This window comes from Actinia tenebrosa, unplaced genomic scaffold, assembly GCF_029948245.1.
Source record: "Actinia tenebrosa isolate PJP-AT-01 unplaced genomic scaffold, QUT_ActTen_1.0 PGA_scaffold16__25_contigs__length_10494907, whole genome shotgun sequence".
In the NCBI taxonomy this organism is placed as follows: domain Eukaryota; kingdom Metazoa; phylum Cnidaria; class Anthozoa; order Actiniaria; family Actiniidae; genus Actinia; species Actinia tenebrosa.
In genome coordinates, this window is record NW_028292576.1 from 3,838,448 (window position 1) to 3,863,693 (window position 25,246).

At 38.4% G+C, this 25,246-nt stretch overlaps 1 protein-coding gene across 1 annotated transcript in view; it reads right to left on the minus strand.

Moving 5' to 3' along the window:
• The window catches only part of LOC116292435 (dynein axonemal heavy chain 1), a 72,480-nt gene that overhangs the window by 43,429 nt on the left and 3,805 nt on the right, over positions 1-25,246 (minus strand). The window contains exons 6-32 of the mRNA XM_089030945.1: positions 24,993-25,150; positions 23,862-24,076; positions 22,976-23,143; positions 21,652-21,782; positions 20,971-21,100; positions 19,760-19,974; positions 18,737-18,962; positions 17,944-18,146; positions 17,266-17,563; positions 16,342-16,653; positions 15,806-15,946; positions 14,771-14,983; positions 13,696-13,860; positions 12,220-12,288; positions 11,574-11,732; positions 11,182-11,361; positions 10,490-10,627; positions 9,510-9,590; positions 8,668-8,750; positions 8,141-8,345; positions 7,282-7,379; positions 6,462-6,567; positions 5,645-5,758; positions 3,467-3,616; positions 3,123-3,209; positions 1,018-1,124; positions 523-602 (exon numbers count right to left, since the gene is read on the minus strand). Coding sequence (XP_088887071.1) covers positions 523-602; positions 1,018-1,124; positions 3,123-3,209; positions 3,467-3,616; positions 5,645-5,758; positions 6,462-6,567; positions 7,282-7,379; positions 8,141-8,345; positions 8,668-8,750; positions 9,510-9,590; positions 10,490-10,627; positions 11,182-11,361; positions 11,574-11,732; positions 12,220-12,288; positions 13,696-13,860; positions 14,771-14,983; positions 15,806-15,946; positions 16,342-16,653; positions 17,266-17,563; positions 17,944-18,146; positions 18,737-18,962; positions 19,760-19,974; positions 20,971-21,100; positions 21,652-21,782; positions 22,976-23,143; positions 23,862-24,076; positions 24,993-25,150 — 4,232 coding nt within the window. The remainder of the gene's footprint in view (positions 1-522; positions 603-1,017; positions 1,125-3,122; positions 3,210-3,466; positions 3,617-5,644; positions 5,759-6,461; positions 6,568-7,281; positions 7,380-8,140; positions 8,346-8,667; positions 8,751-9,509; positions 9,591-10,489; positions 10,628-11,181; positions 11,362-11,573; positions 11,733-12,219; positions 12,289-13,695; positions 13,861-14,770; positions 14,984-15,805; positions 15,947-16,341; positions 16,654-17,265; positions 17,564-17,943; positions 18,147-18,736; positions 18,963-19,759; positions 19,975-20,970; positions 21,101-21,651; positions 21,783-22,975; positions 23,144-23,861; positions 24,077-24,992; positions 25,151-25,246) is intronic.

The window sequence follows — 25,246 nt, forward strand, 5'->3', positions numbered from 1 at the left end:
AAACAACCTCTGGGCTGATCTAAGTCAGGGCATGGCTAACTCACACTAGATCGAACTCAATCAATGGAGAACCTAACAAACTTTACTCCCGCGATGTCAAGTCCAGAAATGACCCCAAGACCCCAGGGGTGCAAGGCAAGTACACTACCACTACACCATCCTTGATTTTATGCCTTACATATGAAACAGCTTTCATACACAATGCTCAAGTAATGTAAGGAACGTTTTAGCTAGTTTTAATGTAACTCCTATCCCACTGGGTCACTGGTGTTCTATTTTCGTGTGGCAGCGTTCTTGCAAGTAGGTGTACATAATTTTTATCATTAGCTATATTATTTTATCTATCTATTTTTAGACTTGAGGGCCACAGAGTTATTAGTGTTTTGAACTACTGTTATGTGTTTACCCTCTTGAAATAAATAAAGCCTATTAGTTATAGGCGGTTTACATGTGTGCTACGGTATATAAACACTAGAAAAGTGAAAAGATGACAGAAAGGTACGTCTCTACAGACAAGCTCACCTTCGACATCCTCCAATCCACTCTTCAAGCAGCTCTTTCGAATACAGTCCTCCAGAACACCATAGTCAACGGGCTGTTCTCTGGTGAAGTAAAGCGGAGGAGTTAGTTTTTGGAATGGCTGATATCAAGAGAAAATGAACTAAGAGAAGGAATCCCCGTGCCCCATCATGTGCACACTTTGATGCTATTTTTAGAATCATTGATGCTATATTTAACTCGTTACAATGCCAATGATAATCATGCTTCCCTTTAATGCCTCGTTTTAGGGCACGAAAAGCGCCATATTTTGCTACGTCCACGACAAAAACACAGGCTTTGTTGACTGCAAGACTGAAACCCGCGCCTACCCTCAAGAAATCAACTAATCAGGTTCTTCGCTCAAAATATCTCCAAGCTAAAAATAGCATCAAACTGTGCACATGATGGTTACAAGAGGATTCCGTCTCTTAGTTCATATTCTCTTGCTGATATACAATGCATTATTTAAATCCTTACTCGACATGTGGAAAGAGATCGGAAACGATGCCTCGGAATAGCTTTAGATCGTCTTGTAGGAACTTTGGAACGTTAACGTCACGAATGGCACGTAAGACAATCAGTTCCTCGAAAAAGAAAAAATGAGAGTAAATATAGGAAAATAGAAAGGTATAAAAGAGATGAAAGACTAGGAGTAATATGAGATAGAAAGAAATAGATAAATGAGTAAAAGAGATTGAATGGGAAAATATGAGAATAGATATAGGAAAATAGAAAGGTATAAAAGAGATGACAGGCTAGGAGGAATATGAGATAGAAAGAAATAGATAAATGGGTAAAAGAGATAGAATGGGAAAATATGAGAATAGATATAGGGAAATAGAAAGGTATAAAAGAGATGACAGGCTAGGAGGAATATGAGATAGAAAGAAATAGATAAATGGGTAAAAGAGGTAGAATGGGAAAATATGAGAATAGATATAGGGAAATAGAAAGGTATAAAAGAGATGACAGACTAGGAGGAATATGAGATAGAAAGAAATAGATAAATGGGTAAAAGAGATAGAATGGGAAAATATGAGAATAGATATAGGGAAATAGAAAGGTATAAAAGAGATGACAGGCTAGGAGGAATATGAGATAGAAAGAAATAGATAAATGGGTAAAAGAGATAGAATGGGAAAATATGAGAATAGATATAGGGAAATAGAAAGGTATAAAAGAGATGACAGGCTAGGAGGAATATGAGATAGAAAGAAATAGATAAATGGGTAAAAGAGATAGAATGGGAAAATATGAGAATAGATATAGGGAAATAGAAAGGTATAAAAGAGATGACAGGCTAGGAGGAATATGAGATAGAAAGAAATAGATAAATGGGTAAAAGAGATAGAATGGGAAAATATGAGAATAGATATAGGGAAATAGAAAGGTATAAAAGAGATGACAGGCTAGGAGGAATATGAGATAGAAAGAAATAGATAAATGGGTAAAAGAGATAGAATGGGAAAATATGAGAATAGATATAGGGAAATAGAAAGGTATAAAAGAGATGACAGGCTAGGAGGAATATGAGATAGAAAGAAATAGATAAATGGGTAAAAGAGATAGAATGGGAAAATATGAGAATAGATATAGGAAAATAGAAAGGTATAAAAGAGATGACAGGCTAGGAGGAATATGAGATAGAAAGAAATAGATAAATGGGTAAAAGAGATAGAATGGGAAAATATGAGAATAGGTATAGGGAAATAGAAAGGTATAAAAGAGATGACAGGCTAGGAGTAATATGAGATAGAAAGAAATAGATAAATGGGTAAAAGAGATAGAATGGGAAAATATGAGAATAGATATAGGGAAATAGAAAGGTATAAAAGAGATGACAGGCTAGGAGGAATATGAGATAGAAAGAAATAGATAAACGGGTAAAAGAGATAGAATGGGAAAATATGAGAATAGATATAGGAAAATAGAAAGGTATAAAAGAGATGACAGGCTAGGAGGAATATGAGATAGAAAGAAATAGATAAATGAGTAAAAGAGAGAGAATGGGAAAATATGAGAATAGATATAGGAAATAGAAAGGTATAAAAGAGATGACAGGCTAGGAGGAATATGAGATAGAAAGAAATAGATAAATGGGTAAAAGAGATAGAATGGGAAAATATGAGAATAGATATAGGGAAATAGAAAGGTATAAAAGAGATGACAGACTAGGTAATATGAGATAGAAAGAAATAGATAAACGGGTAAAAGAGATAGAATGGGAAAATATGAGAATAGATATAGGGAAATAGAAAGGTATAAAAGAGATGACAGACTAGGTAATATGAGATAGAAAGAAATAGATAAATGGGTAAAAGAGATAGAATGGGAAAATATGAGAATAGATATAGGGAAATAGAAAGGTATAAAAGAGATGACAGGCTAGGAGGAATATGAGATAGAAAGAAATAGATAAATGGGTAAAAGAGATAGAAGAGAAAAATATTAGAAATGAATAGAAATTAGAACTGGAAGTACAAAAGAGATGGCAGGCTAGGCGGGATATGAGACAGAAATAGATAATTAGGATGAAAGAGATGGAAGGAAAAGTGAAAAATGAGACTCATTTCTCCATTTACTTCACTCATATCTGGTTGTTCTCTCTTCAAATTACCAGCAGCTGAGATTACCGTCTTTACAGCACGCATACCAAAGTCGTAATGATCCTGACAAAACAAAGCTGAGTCAATAATGTATTCAAAAAAAGAAGATAAGTTTCCGTGTGAAATCATCGCTTCCATTTGGGCCGTAGGAGCAGATCAAATTGACGCCCCAAAATGATTGGACGCGCAATCTTCTTAAAAGTAATCTAGTAGAAAATTACAAATTTTAAGCGAGAATTCATTGAATAATGCCGAGAGATGAGTATATCGCGCTAAAGTAACCCTTGATTTCCGGCACAGTTTGGGATAGTAGGACTTACTTGTGAGCTAAGCTGTTCAGATGATAACTTAAATGTGGTAGTGATTTTCTTGGCTAGTCCTTTAGCTTCTGAGAATCCAAAAGAGAATAAGCTGATCTCTGCGATGAGTGCATAGTCTGGTACCATCATAGCTACAGGACGAAACAAGGCCTGGAGGGAAATCAAAGCAAGCAGAACCATCACTATATTATTCAATTAATCTCTTTTAATCACGATCACGATCATGTATCATTATATATTCTCATCATAATGTATCATTGTCATCATGCACTATCTTCATCAGACATCATCATATATTGCAGCACTATCACGTATCATCGTCATCAACATGTATTTTCATCATCATCACCATCATCATCATTGCATCATCATCACGTATCATCATCATCATGAATTAATAATTTATTTACTTATTATTATCATCGTCGTCGTCATCAACATGTATTTTCATCACCATCATCATCATTGCATCATCATCACGTATCATCATCATCATCATGAATTAATAATTTATTTACTTAATATTATCATCGTCGTCGTCATCAACATGTATTTTCATCATCACCATCATCATTGCATCATCATCACGTATCATCATCATCATCATGAATTAATAATTTATTTACTTAATATTATCATCGTCGTCGTCATCAACATGTATTTTCATCATCATCATCATCATTGCATCATCATCACGTATCATCATCATCATCATGAATTAATAATTTATTTACTTAATATTATCATCGTCGTCGTCATCAACATGTATTTTCATCATCATCATCATCATCATCATTGCATCATCACGTATCATCATCATCATCACGAATTAATAATTTATTTACTTAATATTATCATCGTCGTCGTCATCAACATGTATTTTCATCATCACCATCATCATTGCATCATCATCATCATCATTGCATCATCATCACGTATCATCATCATCACGTATCATCATCATCACGAATTAATAATTTATTTACTTAATATTATCATCGTCGTCGTCATCAACATGTATTTTCATCATCATCATCATCATCATCGCATCATCATCACGTATCATCATCATCATCACGAATTAATAATTTATTTACTTAATATTATCATCGTCGTCGTCATCAACATGTATTTTCATCATCATCATCATCATTGCATCATCATCACGTATCATCATCATCATCATGAATTAATAATTTATTTACTTAATATTATCATCGTCGTCGTCATCAACATGTATTTTCATCATCATCATCATCATTGCATCATCATCACGTATCATCATCATCATCATGAATTAATAATTTATTTACTTAATATTATCATCGTCGTCGTCATCAACATGTATTTTCATCATCATCATCATCATCATCATTGCATCACCATCACGTATCATCATCATCATCATGAATTAATAATTTATTTACTTAATATTGCGCAGTCTAACATGCCAATATATAATCGAGTGCGCATAATCATCATCAATGAATTGCATCACCATCACGTATCATCATCATCATCATGTATCATCATCATCATCATGCATCATCGTCATCATGAATCATCTGTCATCATCATTTATCGTCATCATCATTGCGTATCATTATAACCATCATGTATGATAAATATTTTCATCATGCAGCATGATTATGATTATCATCATCATCTATCGTCATCATCATTATGCATCATCACCATCATTATCTGTCATCATCATGTATCGTCAACCCCGTTGCGTACGTATCATGATCACCACCATGTTTGATAAATATTTTCATCATGAGGCATGATTATGATCATCATCATCATTATAATCATCATCATCACCATCATTATCTGTCATCATCATGTATCGTCATCTCCGTTGCGTGCGTATCATGATCACCACCATGTTTGATAAATATTTTCATCATGAGGCATGATTATGATCATCATCATCATTATAATCATCATCATCACCATCATCATCTGTCATCATCATGTATCGTCATCCCCGTTGCGTACGTATCATCATCACCACCATGTATGATAAATCATCATGCTTAAGTAGCGTTATTAACCAACGCTTGAGTATAAAACATCTGATATACAGTTACAATGTCCTCAGACGACTCCTATTAGAATCGAACCAGCAATAAGAGAGTCCCTTTCTGTTCTATCTCACACGTCAGTACATACCTTCAAGTTATCGGGTAGTTCTGTTCTGCCGGCATAGCCTGGATTCATAGTGATAAATACTGCACAACTTGGTTTGATAGCCAGCTCAACACCTTCAAACATGAATCGATCAACCTGGGGGCAAAATATGTTTAATCATTACATAACTTTAGGGAAATGCATTTTTTAAAGAAGTCAGTGCTATTAGTATAGGAAATCGCACGATCTTGGGTACAGAGTTTATGCTGAGGTAACCACTTAAAATTCAAGGACTATTCAAGGAGTATACAAGGACCCAACAATATATTTTCTAGGAGTGTGTTCAGCCAAATTTGCCAAGGTTTTACACGGTGGTTGCACATGTCCGACTTTCAGATTTTCCGATCTTTCTGACTAGATCTATTTCAGAACCATGCAAGTAATGGTCAAAGCAAAAATTCAAGGAGTTTTCAAGGAGTTTTGCTAAAATCATAAAATTCAAGAGCTTTTCAAGTGCCCGTGAATTAAATTCAAGGAGTTTTCAAGGAGTTTAAGGAGTAGCACGAACCTTGGAGTACAATTAGGACTTTAAAGGCACGAGTGATGTTTTGAAAGTTTTCAAAATTGAACGACCCTTTAGGCGAGTTCAATTTGAGAACTGTCAAAACATCACGAGTATCTATAAATTCTGAACTGTAAGAAAAGATTGTGCGATTATTTGTTTATGATACACTCAACAAAACTAAGCAACTTAATTGGGACTCTACAGAGTACAATTTAGGATTTAATTGTACTCCTCTTGTCCAATCAGAATCAAGTAATTTTGTTGAATGTATTATAGTAAATTAAACAGTCATACCCTGGCTTCCAGTGCTTGTTGAATGGTGGAGATCTGCTGTGCCACCACAGATAATACCTCAACGTCTATACGATTAAACTCGTCGAAGCACGCCCAAGCACCAGCACTGAAGACAACAATACCATGGATATATCATTGATTATCAGTAGTAATATTCATAGTTATAGGTATTTGTAACCTCGACATAGATACGACATGCGACACAAGCATACGACACAAATACGACAGATATGCGACACAATATATATATATACGATAAACATGTGACACAAGATATACGACACAACTGAATACAACATAAATGCCACAAATATAGCATACATACGATATACGACATACGACACAAACAAGACATACGACATGCGATACAAGACATACGACACAAATACGATGGATATGCGACACAATATGCATACGACAAACATGTGACACAAGATATACGACACAACTGAATACAACATACATGCCACAAATATGGCATACATACGACATACGACACAAACAAGACATACGACATGCGATACAAGACATACGACACAAATACGACATACATGCGACACAATATATACTGTATACGACAAACATGTGACACAAGATATACGACACAACTGAATACAACATACATGCCACAAATATGGCATACATACGACATACCACACAAACAAGACATACGACATGCAACACAAGCATACGACACAAATACGACATACATGCGACACAATATATACTGTATACGACAAACATGTGACACAAGATATACGAAATTCCCCGCGTACTTGCAACAAATAGCTATTGGAAGACTGAAGACATGATCACATACCTTGCCAGGCCTTTGAAGAATTTTCCCATAGCCATAAAGTCGAGCTGATCAGAACAGTTAAACACGACACACTGTACAGCCATGGCTTTACCGAGATCCTAAGAAGATAGTGATTATGATCCAATCATTATAATATGTTTAATACTAATATGAATTAGAACAATCGTGTCCTCCCGCAAGCAAAGATGAAATCACTTGTGGCTCTTAAGGCCGATTTAAACGGTATGACTTTTCCTCAAAACTGTCGAGCGCAAAATGATTACGCCTAGTTTTAGCTGCCATTTACAGTCGTAAGCAAATTGTACAGTCGATTTACAAGGTACGCCTTTTCCCTCACAACTGTCGAGCGCAACATGAATACGCCTAGTTTTAGCTGCTATTTACAGGGGTAAGCAAATTGTACAGTCAACTTACACGAAGCAATTCGTACCCTCAACGGCTGTGCGCAAGTCATACCACGTAAATCGACCTTTAGGGATAAGGTCAAAGCAATTGCTATCTTAGTAACCTGTTTCAGAGGAGAGGGGTGGAGCTTTCCAGTACCCATCCCCCTCTGAAACTGAAATCCTGGATTTTGTCCTCAAGTACCTCCAACTAAACGTCAAATTTCGGTGACGGAGATGAATGTCCTGTCTGTTTGCATTTATGCTATAAATAATCACTATGGACACCCAGTATCGACCTAACATTTTAAAAGAAACCCGGGGAAGGGGGGAGGCGGGGAGGGGGAGGGGGATGGGTATCTTTACCGGAACCCGCAAACTAAAACATTACAATGGGGTCCCAGTGGACTACTATTTTGATTTTGACCCTTAATCACCATTTAACATTTTCACGCTATGGGAGTTAATAATTTTACCTTTGTTGTTTCTGTCTTGCCAGTACCAGCAGGACCTGCCGGAGCCCCCCCGAACTTGAGGTGAAGAGCACCAGTGAGTGTTAAGTAGCAGCGATCAGTCAGGGGGGTGATGACCAGGCGACCAGTATTACCAAGGTATTCATAACCATAGTCAAACTGAGCATTAACAGCACGAATCACCATGGTATCCTCCTCCCAGTAATATCTGGAATCATAGCACATCATTCAATATCGTACAAGATGCAATAGATAGATCTATTTTGATGGGTAGTGTAATCATACGGCGACCATCTCGGATCGCAATGCATTAAGGGGGCGTCGAGGGGCAAATATAGAGCTAATGTGAAGCATAATAATATATTATTCTTTATATTGGCTTTCGTTATTACAGCCAAAGACTGAAATTATGAAATTGTTATCCCCATTATATATTCGCTAACTATTTTTATCCTTTTTTGCCCCCTAGACGACCCATAATGCCTCGCGATTCAAGATGGCCGCCGTAACGTCGAAGTGGTCCACTTTACCTTAACTGACTGATCCACTCGAAATCATTAGCAGAATTGACTCCTTCATTGACCATCTTGGTCACCACATCACAAGCATGGACCTGAGTTAGAAAGTATTTGAATAAGTTTTATAATAAAGATAGAATTAGAACGTTGATACTTGCAACGGGCGGGCAATGTGGAAATTTTGAAAAATTACGCACAGATACAGTCGTGTTATTTATTTATTTTCATCCAGAATTTGCCTTGTTGGAGCACTTTGTTGCATAAAGGTGTTTGGTACCAGCTGATCTGATCGTTTCCCTCGATCATAGTTATGGGTCAATTTACATTGCGAATCGAAAAACCGTGGGCAACTAGAAATATTAGACTGCTACTAGCGTCTAAATACGCAGCCCGTAAAGTTCTCCACTGGTCATGATTGTGAAGCGCATTGAGACCATGTAAAATGCGCTATATAAGAACCACGTTATGTTCTAGGAATGTTCTATTCTTCTTTGGCCAATTAGAATTGACTTTCTAACCACAAGATAACGGAAAGATAACAATAATGGCTATTGAACATTCTTGAAATACTTCAAGGTGCCCACGGTTTTTCGATTCGTACTGTAATATTTGGTTAGCTTTTACATAGCAATTTTAAAGGAATCAAAATTTCATGATGGCTCTATATTCATTGTTTCTTTTGTACCACGAGACCATTACACTAAAGTTTGTCCGCAATCTTGTTCATTGTCTTGTCAGTGAGTGGCGCAAAGAAACATGGGAAATGCTAATCAAAATACCATGCTCAATCCTCAATTCTGATTGGTTGATTTTGAGTTAGCTGTGAAGGTCAACTCAGTTGGTAGTCATTTTACCTCAATGACGATAAGAGCTCCAAGGATAAGACGAGCCAACTTAGAAAGATCTCCCCTGACAAGTGTCACCAGGTCATTCAACTAAAAATAAAAAAGACATATATCTTATGTGTCTGAGTATACTGGTGATGTTGATGATGATGATGATGTTAATGATGATGATGATGATGGTGATGATGGTGATGATAATGATGATGATGATGATTTTGATGATGGTAATGATGATAATGATGATGATGTTCATGATGATGATAATGATAATGATGATATTGATGATGATGATGATAATGATGATGATGATATTGATGATGATCATGATGACGATGTTAATGATAATGATGATGATGATGATGTTAGTGATGATGATCATAATAACTTTATTTAAGTGTCAATGGATTTAGTTTCTACAACTAATTGGGGATATATGACTTTAGCGTCTGTGTTCAGAAAATGTCCCAATTGACTTCTTTAGTTTGTATACAAGAGCTCTCCTCCTTGTGAGTAATGTTTTCCCATTTCAGACCACGTGTCATTCCCTAGAGTATCATTTCTTTGTTTATCAGTTGCAAATCAGAAGACAGAGTAATAGACCTCTTTACCTTGGGCGTAATGTTTTCCCATTTTAGACCACATGTCATTCTCTAGAGTATCATTTCTTTGTTTATCAGTTGCCCATGAGAAGACAGAGTAATAGACCTCTTTACCTTGGGCGTAATGTTTTCCCATTTCAGACAAATGTCATTCCCTAGAGTATCATTTCTTTGTTTATCAGTTGCCCATGAGAAGAAACATGAATATGGATACAACTCGAATATAGAATCTTATTTTCAAAGGACGTGTGATACGTGCTCTGAAATGGGAAAACAATGTAAGACTAAGGTTAAACTTCAGAAGAGCCGAACTTAATTACATCAAGGAAGACCACCTTCACGGCTCATGTGAAGTTCGACCTTTGACCTGGGCCTTAAAATCTCTATTACCTGTTTATTAAGGTTTTTATTCAACTGTTCCAGTTCATTGTCATGTAAGGCCTGGGTAACTTCTTTAGTCCAGAAGGTTTGACATCCTGCGATGACTATTTGACCAGGCCATTTGAGCACCCATTCTGTACGAGGTATCTAATAAGGTAATTACACCAGGACGTTTGAATAATAAAATGATTGGGGTACATTAACTATCAACTCTAGGACTGTGTATAGTATAGCACCCTATAGGGGTGGGGTGGGGGGATTTGAGCACCCATTCTGTACGAGGTATCTAATAAGGTAATTACACCAGGACGTTTGAATAATAAAATGATTGGGGTACATTAACTACTAACTCTAGGAACGTGTATAGTATAGCACCCTATAATGGGAGGGGGGTTTTGAACACCCATTCTATACGAGGCATGCAATGAGCTAACTTCACCAGAGGAACCAGAGATCTTTCTAGGTATAATTCAATAATAAATGGGGTGTATCAACTGCTAACTCACGGATCGAGTATAGCACTCTTAGAAGTGGTGGGCTAGACTTAAAGATATACGATATAAGTAATTTAGAATATATGAGACCTTAAAGCGTCTCAGAAATTAAAATATAGCTTGCTGAGGCTAACCCCACCCAACCCTACCCAACTCCCCCCCTTCCCCCCCCCCCCCCCTCCCTTCCTTCTCTGTGATATGACTCACCTCTGGGTATACACGCAAAGCTTCACGTAAGATATCCCTTAAACTACACCTCATGGTATTTTCCACCTCCAGCAACCAGTCCTCTACGTTGCCAGTTGGGAAAAGATCAGTAGAGAAGTTGACACTCTCACCTTCACCGGAGAACATGGCCGAGATACGAAGATCCTCTTCAAAGGTCAGCTAATTAATCAAAGACAACAGTGTCATTAGAACACAACGACGACAGCTGGGAATATAATCTATGGTCATTTCAAACATGAGCAAAGTACTGAAGCCAGTTATGAATTTTAATCTAGTTAGCAAAAAAGCTTCCCTTTGTGAAAGCATCTCAATATTAGTAAGTTTGACAAATTAGTAAGTCTTCCCCCCCTTATAGTTAGTTTAATGGTTACCCTAGCGATGTTCTCAAAGCACTTTCGTAGATGCGGTTGTACAGCTGTAGGATCTTTGGTCTGTGATAGAATTTCCAGTAGCTCATCGTCGGACAAGAAGTAGAACCGAGGGAAGGCTGATCTTTTTGTCTCCAGGTACTCGCTGAGACCCTTTTGAACCTATTAAGTAAGACCTCTACATTAGAATTGAGTACACAGAGAGCATTTTCGAATGAGTGGAAAACATTCGGTACTGACGTAGTACTGAAATGGCTTCTCATAAGAATGGTTATTGTATGAGTGGGAAACATATGGTACTGACTTACAGCACGTACACGGTACGAAATGCCGTAACATTGAAATGGCTTCCCATAAGAATGGTTATCCCATGAGTGGAAAACATACGGTACTGACTCACAGCACGTACACGGTACGACATGCCGTAACATTGAAATGGCTTCTCATAAGAATGGTTATCCCATTAGTGGAAAACATACGGTACTGACTTACGGCAAGTACACGGTACGATATGCCGTAACAATGAAATGGCTTCTTATAGGAATGGTTATCTCATTAGTGGAAAACGTTCTGTACGGATGTATAGCAAGTACGCGGTACAAATCACGTAACACTAAAATGATTGTGAGTCAGAATAAACCAGACTGACCTGTTCAAGCAGTTTGTTACATTCACGCAGACTCTCCAGTATGGTAGGATCCGGGCACAGAGCAATAACCTAGTAAATAATATCAAGAAAAGCCAACCATGAATAAACTACACAAACCTTTAAGATTAGCGATAAATATTATCTATCTTTATTATCCTTATAATCATCACCACCGCCATCATCACCACCACCACCACCACCATCACCATCACCAACACCTTCATCATCATCACTATCATCATCATCACCACCACCACCAACAACAACAACAACACCATCATCGTCGTCATTATCACATCATCATCGTCATTATCATCATCATCATCGTCCACATTATCATCATCATCATCATCGTCATCATCACCATCGTCATTATCATCATCATCATCATCATCCTCATCGTCATCATCATCATCGTCATCATCATCATCATCATCATCATCATCGTCATTATCATCATCATCATCATCGTCATCATCATCATCGTCATTATCATCATCATCATCATCGTCATCATTATCATCATCATCATCATCCTCATCATCATCATCGTCATTATCATCATCATCATCATCGTCATCATCATCGTCATCATTATCACATCATCATCGTCATTATCATCATCATCATCGTCCACATTATCATCATCATCATCATCGTCATCATCATCATCGTCATTATCATCATCATCATCGTCATCATCATCATCGTCATTATCATCATCATCATCATCGTCATCATCATCATCGTCATCATCATTATCATCATCATCATCATCGTCATCATCGTCATTATCATCATCGTCATCATCATCATCGTCATTATCATCATCATCATCATCGTCATCATCATCGTCATCATTATCACATCATCATCGTCATTATCATCATCATCATCGTCCACATTATCATCATCATCATCGTCATCATCATCGTCATTATCATCATCATCATCGTCATCATCATCGTCATTATCATCATCATCATCTTCATCATCATCATCGTCATCATCATTATCATCATCATCGTCATCATCGTCATTATCATCATCGTCATCATCATCATCGTCATTATCATCATCATCATCGTCATCATCATCATCGTCCACATTATCATCATCATCATCATCGTCATCATCGTCATTATCATCATCATCGTCATCATCATCATCGTCATTATCATCATCATCGTCATCATCATCATCGTCATCATCATCATCGTCATCATCATCATCGTCATTATCATCATCGTCGTCATCATCATCATCGTCATCATCATCATCGTCATCATCATCATCGTCATTATCATCATCATCATCATCATCATCGTCATCATCATCATCGTCATTATCATCATCATCGTCATCATCATCGTCGTCATTATCATCATCATCATCGTCATCATCATCATCGTCATCATCATCATCGTCATTATCATCATCATCATAATCGTCATCATTCTTTTCCAAAATAAATACCTGTGGGTTACTTTTAGCGGCGTTCATGACTTTTCTCCAGATTCTCTCCATGGTTTGATATCTCTTACTCTCCACTGGTAGTTGTCTATTGATGTCTTCTGAGCTGAAGATTGGTTCCAAGTACAGCCAGTTGCGTTGACACTGTAACCACTCGTCCATCACGTCCTGGTTGAAAATGTATCATGATCATCATTCTCATATTCATGATTATAACATATATTTGAAATTTAACGACCGCGCTTATTGGATGGATAAAATATATGAGATATAACGTGCGCGCTGATTGGCCGGCTACCTTGTTTTATCAAAGTAATAAAACAAGGTAGCCGGCCAATCAGCGCGCACGTTATATCAACAAACTCTATTCACGATTGGTACACGCTCGCGCAAATTTGATTAAAAACATTTCACAAAAGGAATATAGAACGGCTGCTTCTTCCTCTGTACTGGGAAATAAACACTTTCAGAGATGCTGGGCACTCAAAAAGCAAGAGAGACACTCCGCTACGCCTCGTGTTCCTAAGCTTACTTCTTTCGTGCTCTACAACTCCCAGCGTGTTTATATCACAGTACAGAGACATGCAGTAGGCTCCTCATTCATACGAAAATCGCGACGGTAGGTGGGTAGTTTCCATTGAATGTGGCAGTGATGTTAGTGCAGTCTTCGTATGACTGTGAAAAGTTCACGGCACGAACACGGTCGTGACACAGCAAAGGATACGCCAGACAAATCACATTGCACGAGAATTTACTCTCCATCCAATCAAATACCCGGAACACGGCATAAACACGGCGCGGACACGGTCACGCCAAGATCACGGCACTTTTAGACCAATCACATTGCGCGTGAAAAAAATCAGCCAATTAAAATTCTAGAAAGTATCACGGTCACGGCACGTCACGCTTACGGCACTGAGCTTTTCACAGTCATACGAAAACTGCTCTAGTTGCGCACTGCTCTTATCAGGATTATAAGTAACGAAAGACGAAGCAGGTTATAGACGAGGACAGTGCAAACACGTGCTTTTCAATGCACCCTTTATTTCGCAGGTTAATCGTAGATACAAGTACCCACCTGGGTCATAACCAGTTTGCTTTCCCAAGTAGATATACGTTCTTCAAAAGGCTTCTTGTATGGAGAGAAGGACATGCTCTGTGTCATGACGATGTGATCGTCCAGCAGCTGTGAGCATTCTTCACCAACCTTCATAATGAAGGTACCTGTGTCTTTATATGGGACAATCTCCAGTACAACTGGCTTCCACTCACCCTCCATCTTATCCAGTGCCTAGGGAAGTAATAAGAATGGTTAAGCATGACTGGTTGGCATGGGAAGCAAGGGTGGAATGGTTAGCATGGGTAGCATGGGTAAAACAGGTGGCATGGGTAGCATGGGTGGTATGGGTGGCATGGGTGGAATGGTTAGCATGGGTAGCATGGGTGGCATGGGTAGAATGGTTAGCATGGGTGGCATGGGTAGCATAGGTGGAATGGTTAGCATGGGTAGCATGGGTGGAATGGTTAGCATGGGTAGCATGGGTGGCATGGGTGGAATGGTTAGCATGGGTGGCATGGGTAGCATGGGTGGCATGGGTGGAATGGTTAGCATGGTTAGCATGGGTGGAATGGTTAGCATGGTTAGCATGGGTGGCATGGGTAGCATGGGTGGTATGGGTGGCATGGGTGGAATGGTTAGCATGGGTGGCATGGGTAGCATGGGTGGCATGGGTGGAATGGTTAGCATGGTTAGCATGGGTGGAATGGTTAGCATGGGTAGCATGGGTGGTATGGGTGGCATGGGTGGAATGGTTAGCATGGGTGGCATGGGTAGCATGGGTGGAATGGCATGGGTGGAATGGTTAGCATGGGTGGCATGGGTAGCATGGGTGGCATGGGTGGAATGGTTAGCATGGGTGGCATGGGTAGCATGGGTGGCATGGGTGGAATGGTTAGCATGGTTAGCATGGATGGCATGGGTAGCATGGGTGGCATGGGTAATATGGGTGGCATGGGTGGCATGGATAGAATGGGTGGCATGGATAGCATGGAGGACATGGATGGCATGGATGGCATAGGTGGGATGCACTGCTCGGGCGCATCGTTGTGTAACCTGTTCGATGGAGTATTCCTTCCCAGCAACTTCAGCTATTTTAGCAATGACATCAATATGGTTCTGCAGGCCCATGTCTAGACATTTGGTGAAGGTCAGCTGGGCGTTACACACCACAGGAAATCCAAGGTCTTTTGAAAGCTATGGGAGAAACAAAATAGAACAGAAGTGAGTCGTAAGTATAAATAAATGGCCTTTCACTGAGGTAAATACTATCAAGTAGGTGTAAGGTACCAGCAGTTTGATTGGCTAAACAGTCATCATGTGGCACTGTGACCGGTTGAAAGGATGTCACCAATCCCGTTCTGTGTACTGTGCTTTTTCACAGTCATACCACATTTACTTTATTTTAATGATTTCTCATTAACATCTAATGTTAACCGCACCAAGATGGCTGCCATATTTTTGTCTTTTGACTCTCTTGGGAATGCTTGCAATCCAGCAATACAGTGGATCAAAAGTTTACTGAGCAGCTAGTCTTGAACGAAATACGAAAACCACAGAAAAAAGACGAGATTCTCGGCGAAGATACCAACCTGTTCCCAATGTCGACTTCTCATTCCTGGGTTCCTCAGACCTTGTATCAATGGTATATAAGGCTTGAATGCTTCGATCTTTTCCTTGACTTCATATGCAACCTCCTGACAAGCTGGGATCTCTTTAAAGTGTTTGTAACACTTGAAGATTGTCTTGAATGCGTTGCTAACATTCTGTTCAAGCTGTTCGGGGTCTATGGTCGTTAGTGGGTCGTTCATCCAGCTGTCATGCCATTTCTGCCAGTCTGAAGCTGTCAGCCACATGTTCTTAAACGGCTCAAAATCTTTGATCAAGCGATTTAGTTTCTCGTACTGAAACAGATTCAAAGTTGAAATGAATATACGATTCTTCCACCTTGATTGTTATATTTTATTGCTGAACTTTTGCTCTACATGTGCCTTCGACTACAAGCAGTCCCCTTTTCCCTTCAGGCTCAGTAAAAACCAGTGTTTTGGGATTCCTGTGGACGCGCGTCCACAGGAATCCCAAAAACCTCGCCCTTACTGAGTTTGGAGAGAAAAGTGGGACCGCTCGCAGTCTGGATTTGCCTCCTCATGAATTAAAAGTATCAAAAGATATATATGACTATGTACGCGCAAAAACGCCACCTGAACTACTTAAGACTGATTTAAACTTGTTCAAACAAAAGATAATAAAAATTGCGCGCGCAGCATTTGTTGGGGAAATTGACAATCTCGTACCCAGAGCCTGCTTTTTAATGGTCTGCGGCGAAGAACAAAGGCTCTGGCATAATCCATAGCCCCGAGGTTCACCGAGAATGCGATGCCCATAGCATACATTTCTTTGCAAAAACGCTCTCTACGAAACTTTGAATTAAGTCGTTAACTCCTTTTTTCAATTAATCGAATATCTTATGTCTGACTAGCGTGAAATGGGTCTATTATAAGAATCTAGAATCTTACCGAAGTAACAGGCAGGTTAAAGAGTCTTTCTCTGTTGTTATACGTATGTGCTAACGTCTGGCATTCCTTCATCTGTTTGACCAGACGTCGTACCTCATTGCCTATCTCATGTGCTTTAGTGATATCTGTGTGTGCGGCGAATCCTGCCACGGCCATGTTCAAGGAATCAAGACGATCCTGGAAGTTATTCTGATCAGCAAGAAGGTTCTTCTGGAAGCGTTCTTCGTCTGCTTCGAGGGTTTGCTCAGTTGCTTCCATTTGTTGTTGAATCTTGTATGGCCAGCTGATGCACGTCCATCTATAAGGGAATAAAAACATAATAGATTTCCATTATCGCACATTATAATTCCCGCTCATGCGATAACCATACCTATGGGAAGCCATTTCAGGGTTTACGGCATTTCGTACCTTGTATGTAGTACCTCGTACCTGTAAGTCAGTACCGTATGTTTCCCACATATTCGAAAACTGCTCTATAGAAGCGTTTTTCGCAAACACTAGCTATCTGCCATCCTCCTTCCACAATCAACATGTGAGTTGAGCGTTGTGTGCATAGAATATTGAATGTCATGGTAGCATATGTGAGTGAAAGTGGCCCAAATTGGAAACCAGCCCTTGACGCTGTATTTGACACCCACAAAAAATCAAGATTTTTTATCTTATTTTATTTATACATACTTAGCAGAGAAGTCTTCAGCTGAGATGCTGTAGTTGAACTCCTCGATCAGCTCATAGTCTACCATAGCCTTGTCAATCAGCTCTTGGTTCTTTTTCAACAGGTCAGGGATAGTCTTCATGTACTCTCTTTGTTCTGCTAATTCCTCAATGCTGTTTGGCTTGTCGTAAAGACGACGTGCAATAAACTTGAATTCTTCACAGACCTGTATATCAGTGCAGAGTATAAAACCATGTCAAAGGAATGTCACATATGGTATATGAGTCATAGGCACTGATTTCAGATAACAGTATCTAGATATCGTTTCTTAGAAGAAAAGTTGACACTGGTGTCTAATAATTTATCAACTTAAGGAGGCTTGAAATGGTTTTCTTCAGAAGGCGCACGCGCACGGCTAATCATGACGAACTACAAATAATAGCTAACAAATTGTTATAATATTTTTAATCAGATTTTCATGGCTTTTTGCTACAAAAAATGTTCAGTCAAATATTATTAATTTTGAATAAGTTTTTCCTCTTAGGCTTAAAAAGCTATTGGGCATGGAGAAATATGTCTGTAATTAGGAATTCTGAAAATAACGCAAAAACCTATAATAAAAGTTCCGCATTACAATTTTTTTTTAATATTTCGACAATAGCTCCTTAAACCTAAGTGTAATAACATATCCAAAATTAAAAAGATTTGATTGAACAGTTTTTGCTTTGAAAAACATGAAAATTTGATCCAAAAATCCTAACATTATCGTCATCAACCGTGCGTGTTAAGAAAATCAATTCGAGTCTCCTTAATTACCTCATCAGCTTGTTTCCTCAGTTTCTTGGCCAGGAGTTCAATAACAGCATTAGCAAGTGTCTTTCGTTTCTTAGCCAATTCTTTCTTGATTCCTTCAGTCATGACCCAGTATGAACCAATGACTATGCTGGAAGGCAAGGTGTTTTCTAGCACCTCTTTATCTTTTAAATGACGTTCTATCTCTTGTTTCACTTCTGCAGCTGTATGTTCTTGTGAGTCGTATTGTCTGGGAACAATATTATTTTAAATACATACGTTAAGAGCGGAGAGAAACGAGTTAGGGAGGAAGGAAATTATTCTCTTAAGGATATCATCAGCACACCAAAGAACCACCACCACACCACCACACCGAGCTGGTAGAGGACGGCGAGCACGCTTTCAAAACGGCCGCTAACGTGACGCCTAATTCAGGACGCCATTTTGCCTGGTTCCACGTCTGGTGCAGAACGTCGCGACGTCAACGAGAGACATTAGGGACCTTAAGCTGCAGGACGGCAACGTCGGCGAAATTGAGGCGCTTCAACCTTCTATTGTATTATTATTTCGTGTTTACTTAGTATTTTACTCAATAAGCATCCCCGTTTTAGAGTGAAATGACGTCTTTTGGGAGCGCTTTACTAATAACGAAAATCAGCAAAGATAAGCATTTGGCGTAGCCGTTCTCTTTAGTACGTGAAAATAGGACATTTCACGTCTTACTTTCAGCATAAGACGGCAATGATGCATATTATTTCGTACATTCCAACGAGTATCTATTGAATTAGTGCTATTGTATGGTTGCCGTCGTCGTCGTCGTTGCCGTCCTGCAGCTTAAGGTCCCTATTAGTTAGCGCGCACGTACTTAATTTTCTCAAATATCTCGAGCAAAAAATTTTTTGAAACAAATTTAAGTATGATATTCTTATTGTTACTAACAAAATTCACATTTTTAACAAACAATTTTTAGCTTGCAGTATATAGCTATAGAAAGCAAAATAATGGATGTATCACAGAAATACAAAACGCCCATTTTGCAATACTTACTGTAGATATTCATTCACGTCCAAGTTAAACAGATCAAGATATTTCTCATATTGTTTCGCATAAGCTCGAATAGGTTTGAGAGATGACCTTATGGCTTGACGAACTGTTTCTCTTAGTCGAACCACCTCGGGTTCATTCTCTCCTACTGATTCTAGTAAAGGTGTGCCACTCCAGAAAAGTCCCTCGAGAACCATCTTCTCCAGCTGGGGAACATTCTTAAATAATAATGATAAATATATAAAAAAAAGATAAATAAATGATAAACAAGTAGAAGGCGTAATGACATTTATTTACATAAGATATCTTCAAAATCTGGTCAACGATCATTTTTCTTCGCTGCTGCTAGATTATATAATGATTTAAGTAATGTCGTCAAATTATCTAAATCTGTTCGAAGTTTTACAACTAATTATTGGCGAGAAATAAATAATTAATTATCTATTTTATTATATATTACTAATACATCACAAATCATAGATAATATATATATATATATATATATTAAGATATAATTAAGATGCATAGTGTGGACGGGACCTAAATTAGATAGGGACACTATTTTATAAACATGCTTATCTGAACCATGACAAAGGTAGACCTTTTTACCTTGGGAGTAATGTTTTCCTATTTTAGACCACGTGTCATTCCCTAGAGTATCATTTCTTTGTTTGACAGTTACAAATCAGAAGACACGTAAATATGGATACGACTCAAATAATAATAATTCGCAAAAGAATGACAGAGTCTGCAAATGGGAAAACAAGTACTGATATTTTAAGACCCTGGGTGTTGGTCCAGCCACAGCTGGTGCTCAACCAACTGAGACATTCAGGAGACAGGATAGAAAACATAGCATCGTAACCACGGCCAGAAATGAAAAATATGTAGCATTTCCAAGAATGGCAATATTAAAAAATCAAAAGTATGTATCATTTGTCAGTGATAATCTTGCAGGTTGCTATCTCTTACCAATTAAAGTGAAATACTTAGTTTTTTATAACACATGCAGTGCAGGGGCAGATCCAGGAAGTTTAGAAAGGGAGGTGATTATTACAAGGATTTTATCAGGAATTTGAAGAAAAGGGGGGTGACTGTTACTAACGATATACTGAGAAATTTGAGCAAAAGGGGGGTGACTAGTCACCTATATTACCACCCCTGGATCTGCCCCTGGCAATGTTGACTTAAATCTTGATAGTTTTCTGACTTACCTTTGTGCAGGAAATGCCTTTATCAAACAAATTGATGACCACACGTTCAAAGCTTTCTAGGTCAGTATTGTAGGTCACTTTACCCTTTTCCATGGTAAGGTCAAGCAAAAATAAGGCATTCTTCTTGGGCCTAATAACATAAAACAAAACAAATAAGATTTAAACAGTGAGAGATAAAGAAACACTGCATGCTCCTTATATGTCACGCTTTCTCTCAATGCAGCTGTAATTATATGTTCCATGCTTCAGGAAGCAAAAAAATTCAAATCTTTAAAAGTTATTAAACCATGAAACAAACTCTGGGCCGATCTAAGCCAGTATAACTAGACATCATCATGACCATCAACATGCTCGAGGTATCGCGATTAATTAAATGAAATTATCACATGGTTTTTCCAGGGGTTTCATTAAGTTTTAAAAAGATAATAATAATAATAATAATTATCATTTATTCCAACAGTTTGCAGCCAGGCTGAATTACAGTGTGGGTCAGCAGAACAACATTAAATATTTATTATACAGCTATTTCAAAAAGGTTGAATACTGAATACCGCATACTGAATAGTGCATTCCAAGACCAACAAGACAAAAAGACCCCCTTGCCCCCTTGCCCCCTTGCCCCCTTGCCCCCTTGCCCCCTTGCCCTCTGCCTAGAATATATCACAGTTTTTAATAACTTACTTGAGTGGACTACTATTGATGTCTGTGGTCCATTCCATATCATCTGGTAGGTCTCTCACCATGTAGCAGGCATCAAGGATCATATTAGTGAAGGCAGCCAGTGAGTCCTGCACCAGATACCTCAATGAATCCTAATGGACAGACAGACAATACATGATGCACTAACAATGACTAGTGGTTACTAGTTGGGACTGTGTTGGTGTGTTGAATACAACAAGTGAATAAAAATGACTAGTGGTTACTAGTTGGGACAGTGTTGGTGTGTTGAATACAACAAGTGAATAAGAATGACTAGTGGTTACTAGTTGGGACTGTGTTGGTGTGTTGAATACAACAAGTGAATAAGAATGACTATTGGTTACTAGTTGGGACTGTGTTGGTGTGTTGAATACAACGAGTGAATAAGAATGACTAGTGGTTACTAGTTGGGACAGTGTTGGTGTGTTGAATACAACAAGTGAATAAGAATGACTATTGGTTACTAGTTGGGACTGTGTTGGTGTGTTGAATACAACGAGTGAATAAGAATGACTAGTGGTTACTAGTTGGGACTGTGTTGGTGTGTTGAATACAACAAGTGAATAAGAATGACTAGTGGTTACTAGTTGGGACTGTGTTGGTGTGTTGAATACAACAAGTGAATAAGATTGACTAGTGGTTACTAGTTGGGACTGTGTTGGTGTGTTGAATACAACAAGTGAATAAGAATGACTAGTGGTTACTAGTTGGGACTGTGTTGGTGTGTTGAATACAACAAGTGAATAAGAATGACTAGTGATTACTAGTTGAGACAGTGTTGGTGGGTTGAATACAACAAGTGAATAAGATTGACTAGTGGTTACTAGTTGGGACTGTGTTGGTGTGTTGAATACAACAAGTGAATAAGAATGACTAGTGGTTACTAGTTGGGACTGTGTTGGTGTGTTGAATACAACAAGTGAATAAGAATGACTAGTGGTTACTAGTTGGGACTGTGTTGGTGTGTTGAATACAACAAGTGAATAAGAATGACTAGTGGTTACTAGTTGGGACTGTGTTGGTGTGTTGAATACAACAAGTGAATAAGAATGACTAGTGATTACTAGTTGAGACAGTGTTGGTGGGTTGAATACAACAAGTGAATAAGATTGACTAGTGGTTACTAGTTGGGACTGTGTTGGTGTGTTGAATACAACAAGTGAATAAGAATGACTAGTGGTTACTAGTTGGGACTGTGTTGGTGTGTTGAATACAACAAGTGAATAAGAATGACTAGTGGTTACTAGTTGGGACTGTGTTGGTGTGTTGAATACAACAAGTGAATAATACACAATATATATTGTACCTGCATAGCAAATTTTACAAGCTCCATAAACTTGGATAACTTGGAGATTTTGTAAACCTCCCAATTCTTTTCATCCATATTGAACCAGCCCTTGCCAACATCAAGCAAACTACTTCTGATGGCTGTTCGTAAGGTATTGAGCCAGCTGTCACGCAGAAAGATCTGCACCTAAAATACAAAGGATTGTTTAAAATGATATCAGTTCTTTATTTTTTTTGGTCTGGTATCCTAAAAAATCGTGTATTCTGATTGGCTGTTTGAGCGGTAGTATCTACCCGCGCACACAGCCCGGTATCCTTTGCCGCTAAACGACAACAGAAAACAATTACAAAAACAAGTAAAAAAAATACAGGAAAAAAATTAATATGTCATTTATCGTCCTATAGTCAGTCCGGATAGAGGAAAAAGTAGGGCCTAACGGCCTTGGTCCGTATATTCAAGACCTCGGACACAGTTTTTCCCTATCCGGACCTCCTGGCTGGTAAACAACATATATATATATGTTATGAATATTACATTTGATTTATTGGAAGCAAATCATAAGAGCACAGCTTGGAAGACAATTTCTATTTGATCATATGCATCTGAAATAACAGCTACTCTAATTCGTATTTTATGCAGGCATTAATAAACTTGCTGGCTATGCTGTGTGAATTTATAGAGCATTGAGGGTTAGCAGAACACTTGTATGAGAAGTGTTGAGCTAGCACTCTGCTACATGTAATACTTCTTCTAACACTTCTCTTGCGTGTGACTTTTCTTTATTTCAATCTTAAATTTGTATAATATAATACAATCCTGCCAGCCCAAAAATTATAATTTCATTTAAAACACATTAGTTTTGTTGTGGAAATGTTCCAGATCATACAGTCCCTGCATAAATTACCTGTGAGCTGACTTGGGCCTGAGCTTGCTCAAACTCTTCAATCTTCATGCTTTTCGTGACTGGGACTTGGAACACAGACATGGATGACACCTTGTTACATTCAGTTATCACTTTTCCCAGAGCAACAATAGATTCTTCTCTTGTGAGGAGAGAGTTGAATGCAAAGTTGTCAAACTTTTCATCAAAGGGGTATGTTGGTACATCTGGATGGAAACCTGTAGAACAAAATATAGCAAAACTAGTTATAGAGCTGAACACATTGAAGCCAAGGAATATGGGAGAGAAAGGGCTTTGGTTAATAGATGGTGCCCAGGGGGGGACTCCTCGGAAAAAGTACCGGGGATGCTCATCGGAGATTTTCAATAAGACCCCTAAAAGATACCGGAAGTCTTTAAAAAAGGGAGTGGCTGAATGATTTTTAGCCCCTAAGAGATACCACAACAAATGATATTAAGTTTTATATAAAAAGCGCCTACAATAAGCTATTTCGATGCGCGCTTCCCTCCTTTTCTGACACCAGAAAATGCTTATTTTCAAAAACGTGCATTTAACACCCTAAAAGATACCAAATCTCGAATTTTTACCCCTAAGAGATACAACGAGCATCCCCGGTACTTTTTTCCCAGAGTCCCCCCCCGGGAGATGGTGCTTTGAAGTGTCTGGTGGACAGTAATGCATGGTTGCACTAAAACCAAAATTTCATTTGCAATAATTATCTAATATAAACAATATCAAAATTACAACTGTCTGACTGTCTAAGATATGTAGTTAAGACATAGACAGATATATAGTAAGCATACAACTGTAGACAAATATACAGTTAAAATTGTGTCCTCCCATTGTTGAACACTATTGCTAAGAGTATGAACACTAGCAAAGCTTGCACTTGATTTACACATCTGATGATCTGAAGACTCACAGTTTTGGAGTTGAAAGTGTGTACTTTGTACTATACTTTATGCATTTTAAAAAAACATTATAAATCTGCTATATAACTATAGCCTCCTTTGCAGCCGTTCTTAGGGGGGAGGGAAACATTGCGTGACGACCCTAAGAACGGCTGCAAAGGAGGCTACTATAACTTTTTTTTTAATGATCACAGATTGCCCATCAAATATGAAATATGCAGACCTCTTTCAGGAATGACTTCTTCTTCTTTCTCTTGGATGGTCACATAAGGGAACATGTCCCTCTTGGTTGATACCACCCTGTCAAATGTTATCTTGTTCATGGAACGGGCAAAGTCTATTTGTACTTCCTTGCAAAGTAAACGAATGTGTTCTTCCAGGCTTGAAAATCAAAATAGAGAATGAACGATGAAATAGGAAGCAAGTCAGAGTGGTGTGGCAGTAGTGCATGGACACTTGTGTCTCACCTCTAAGATA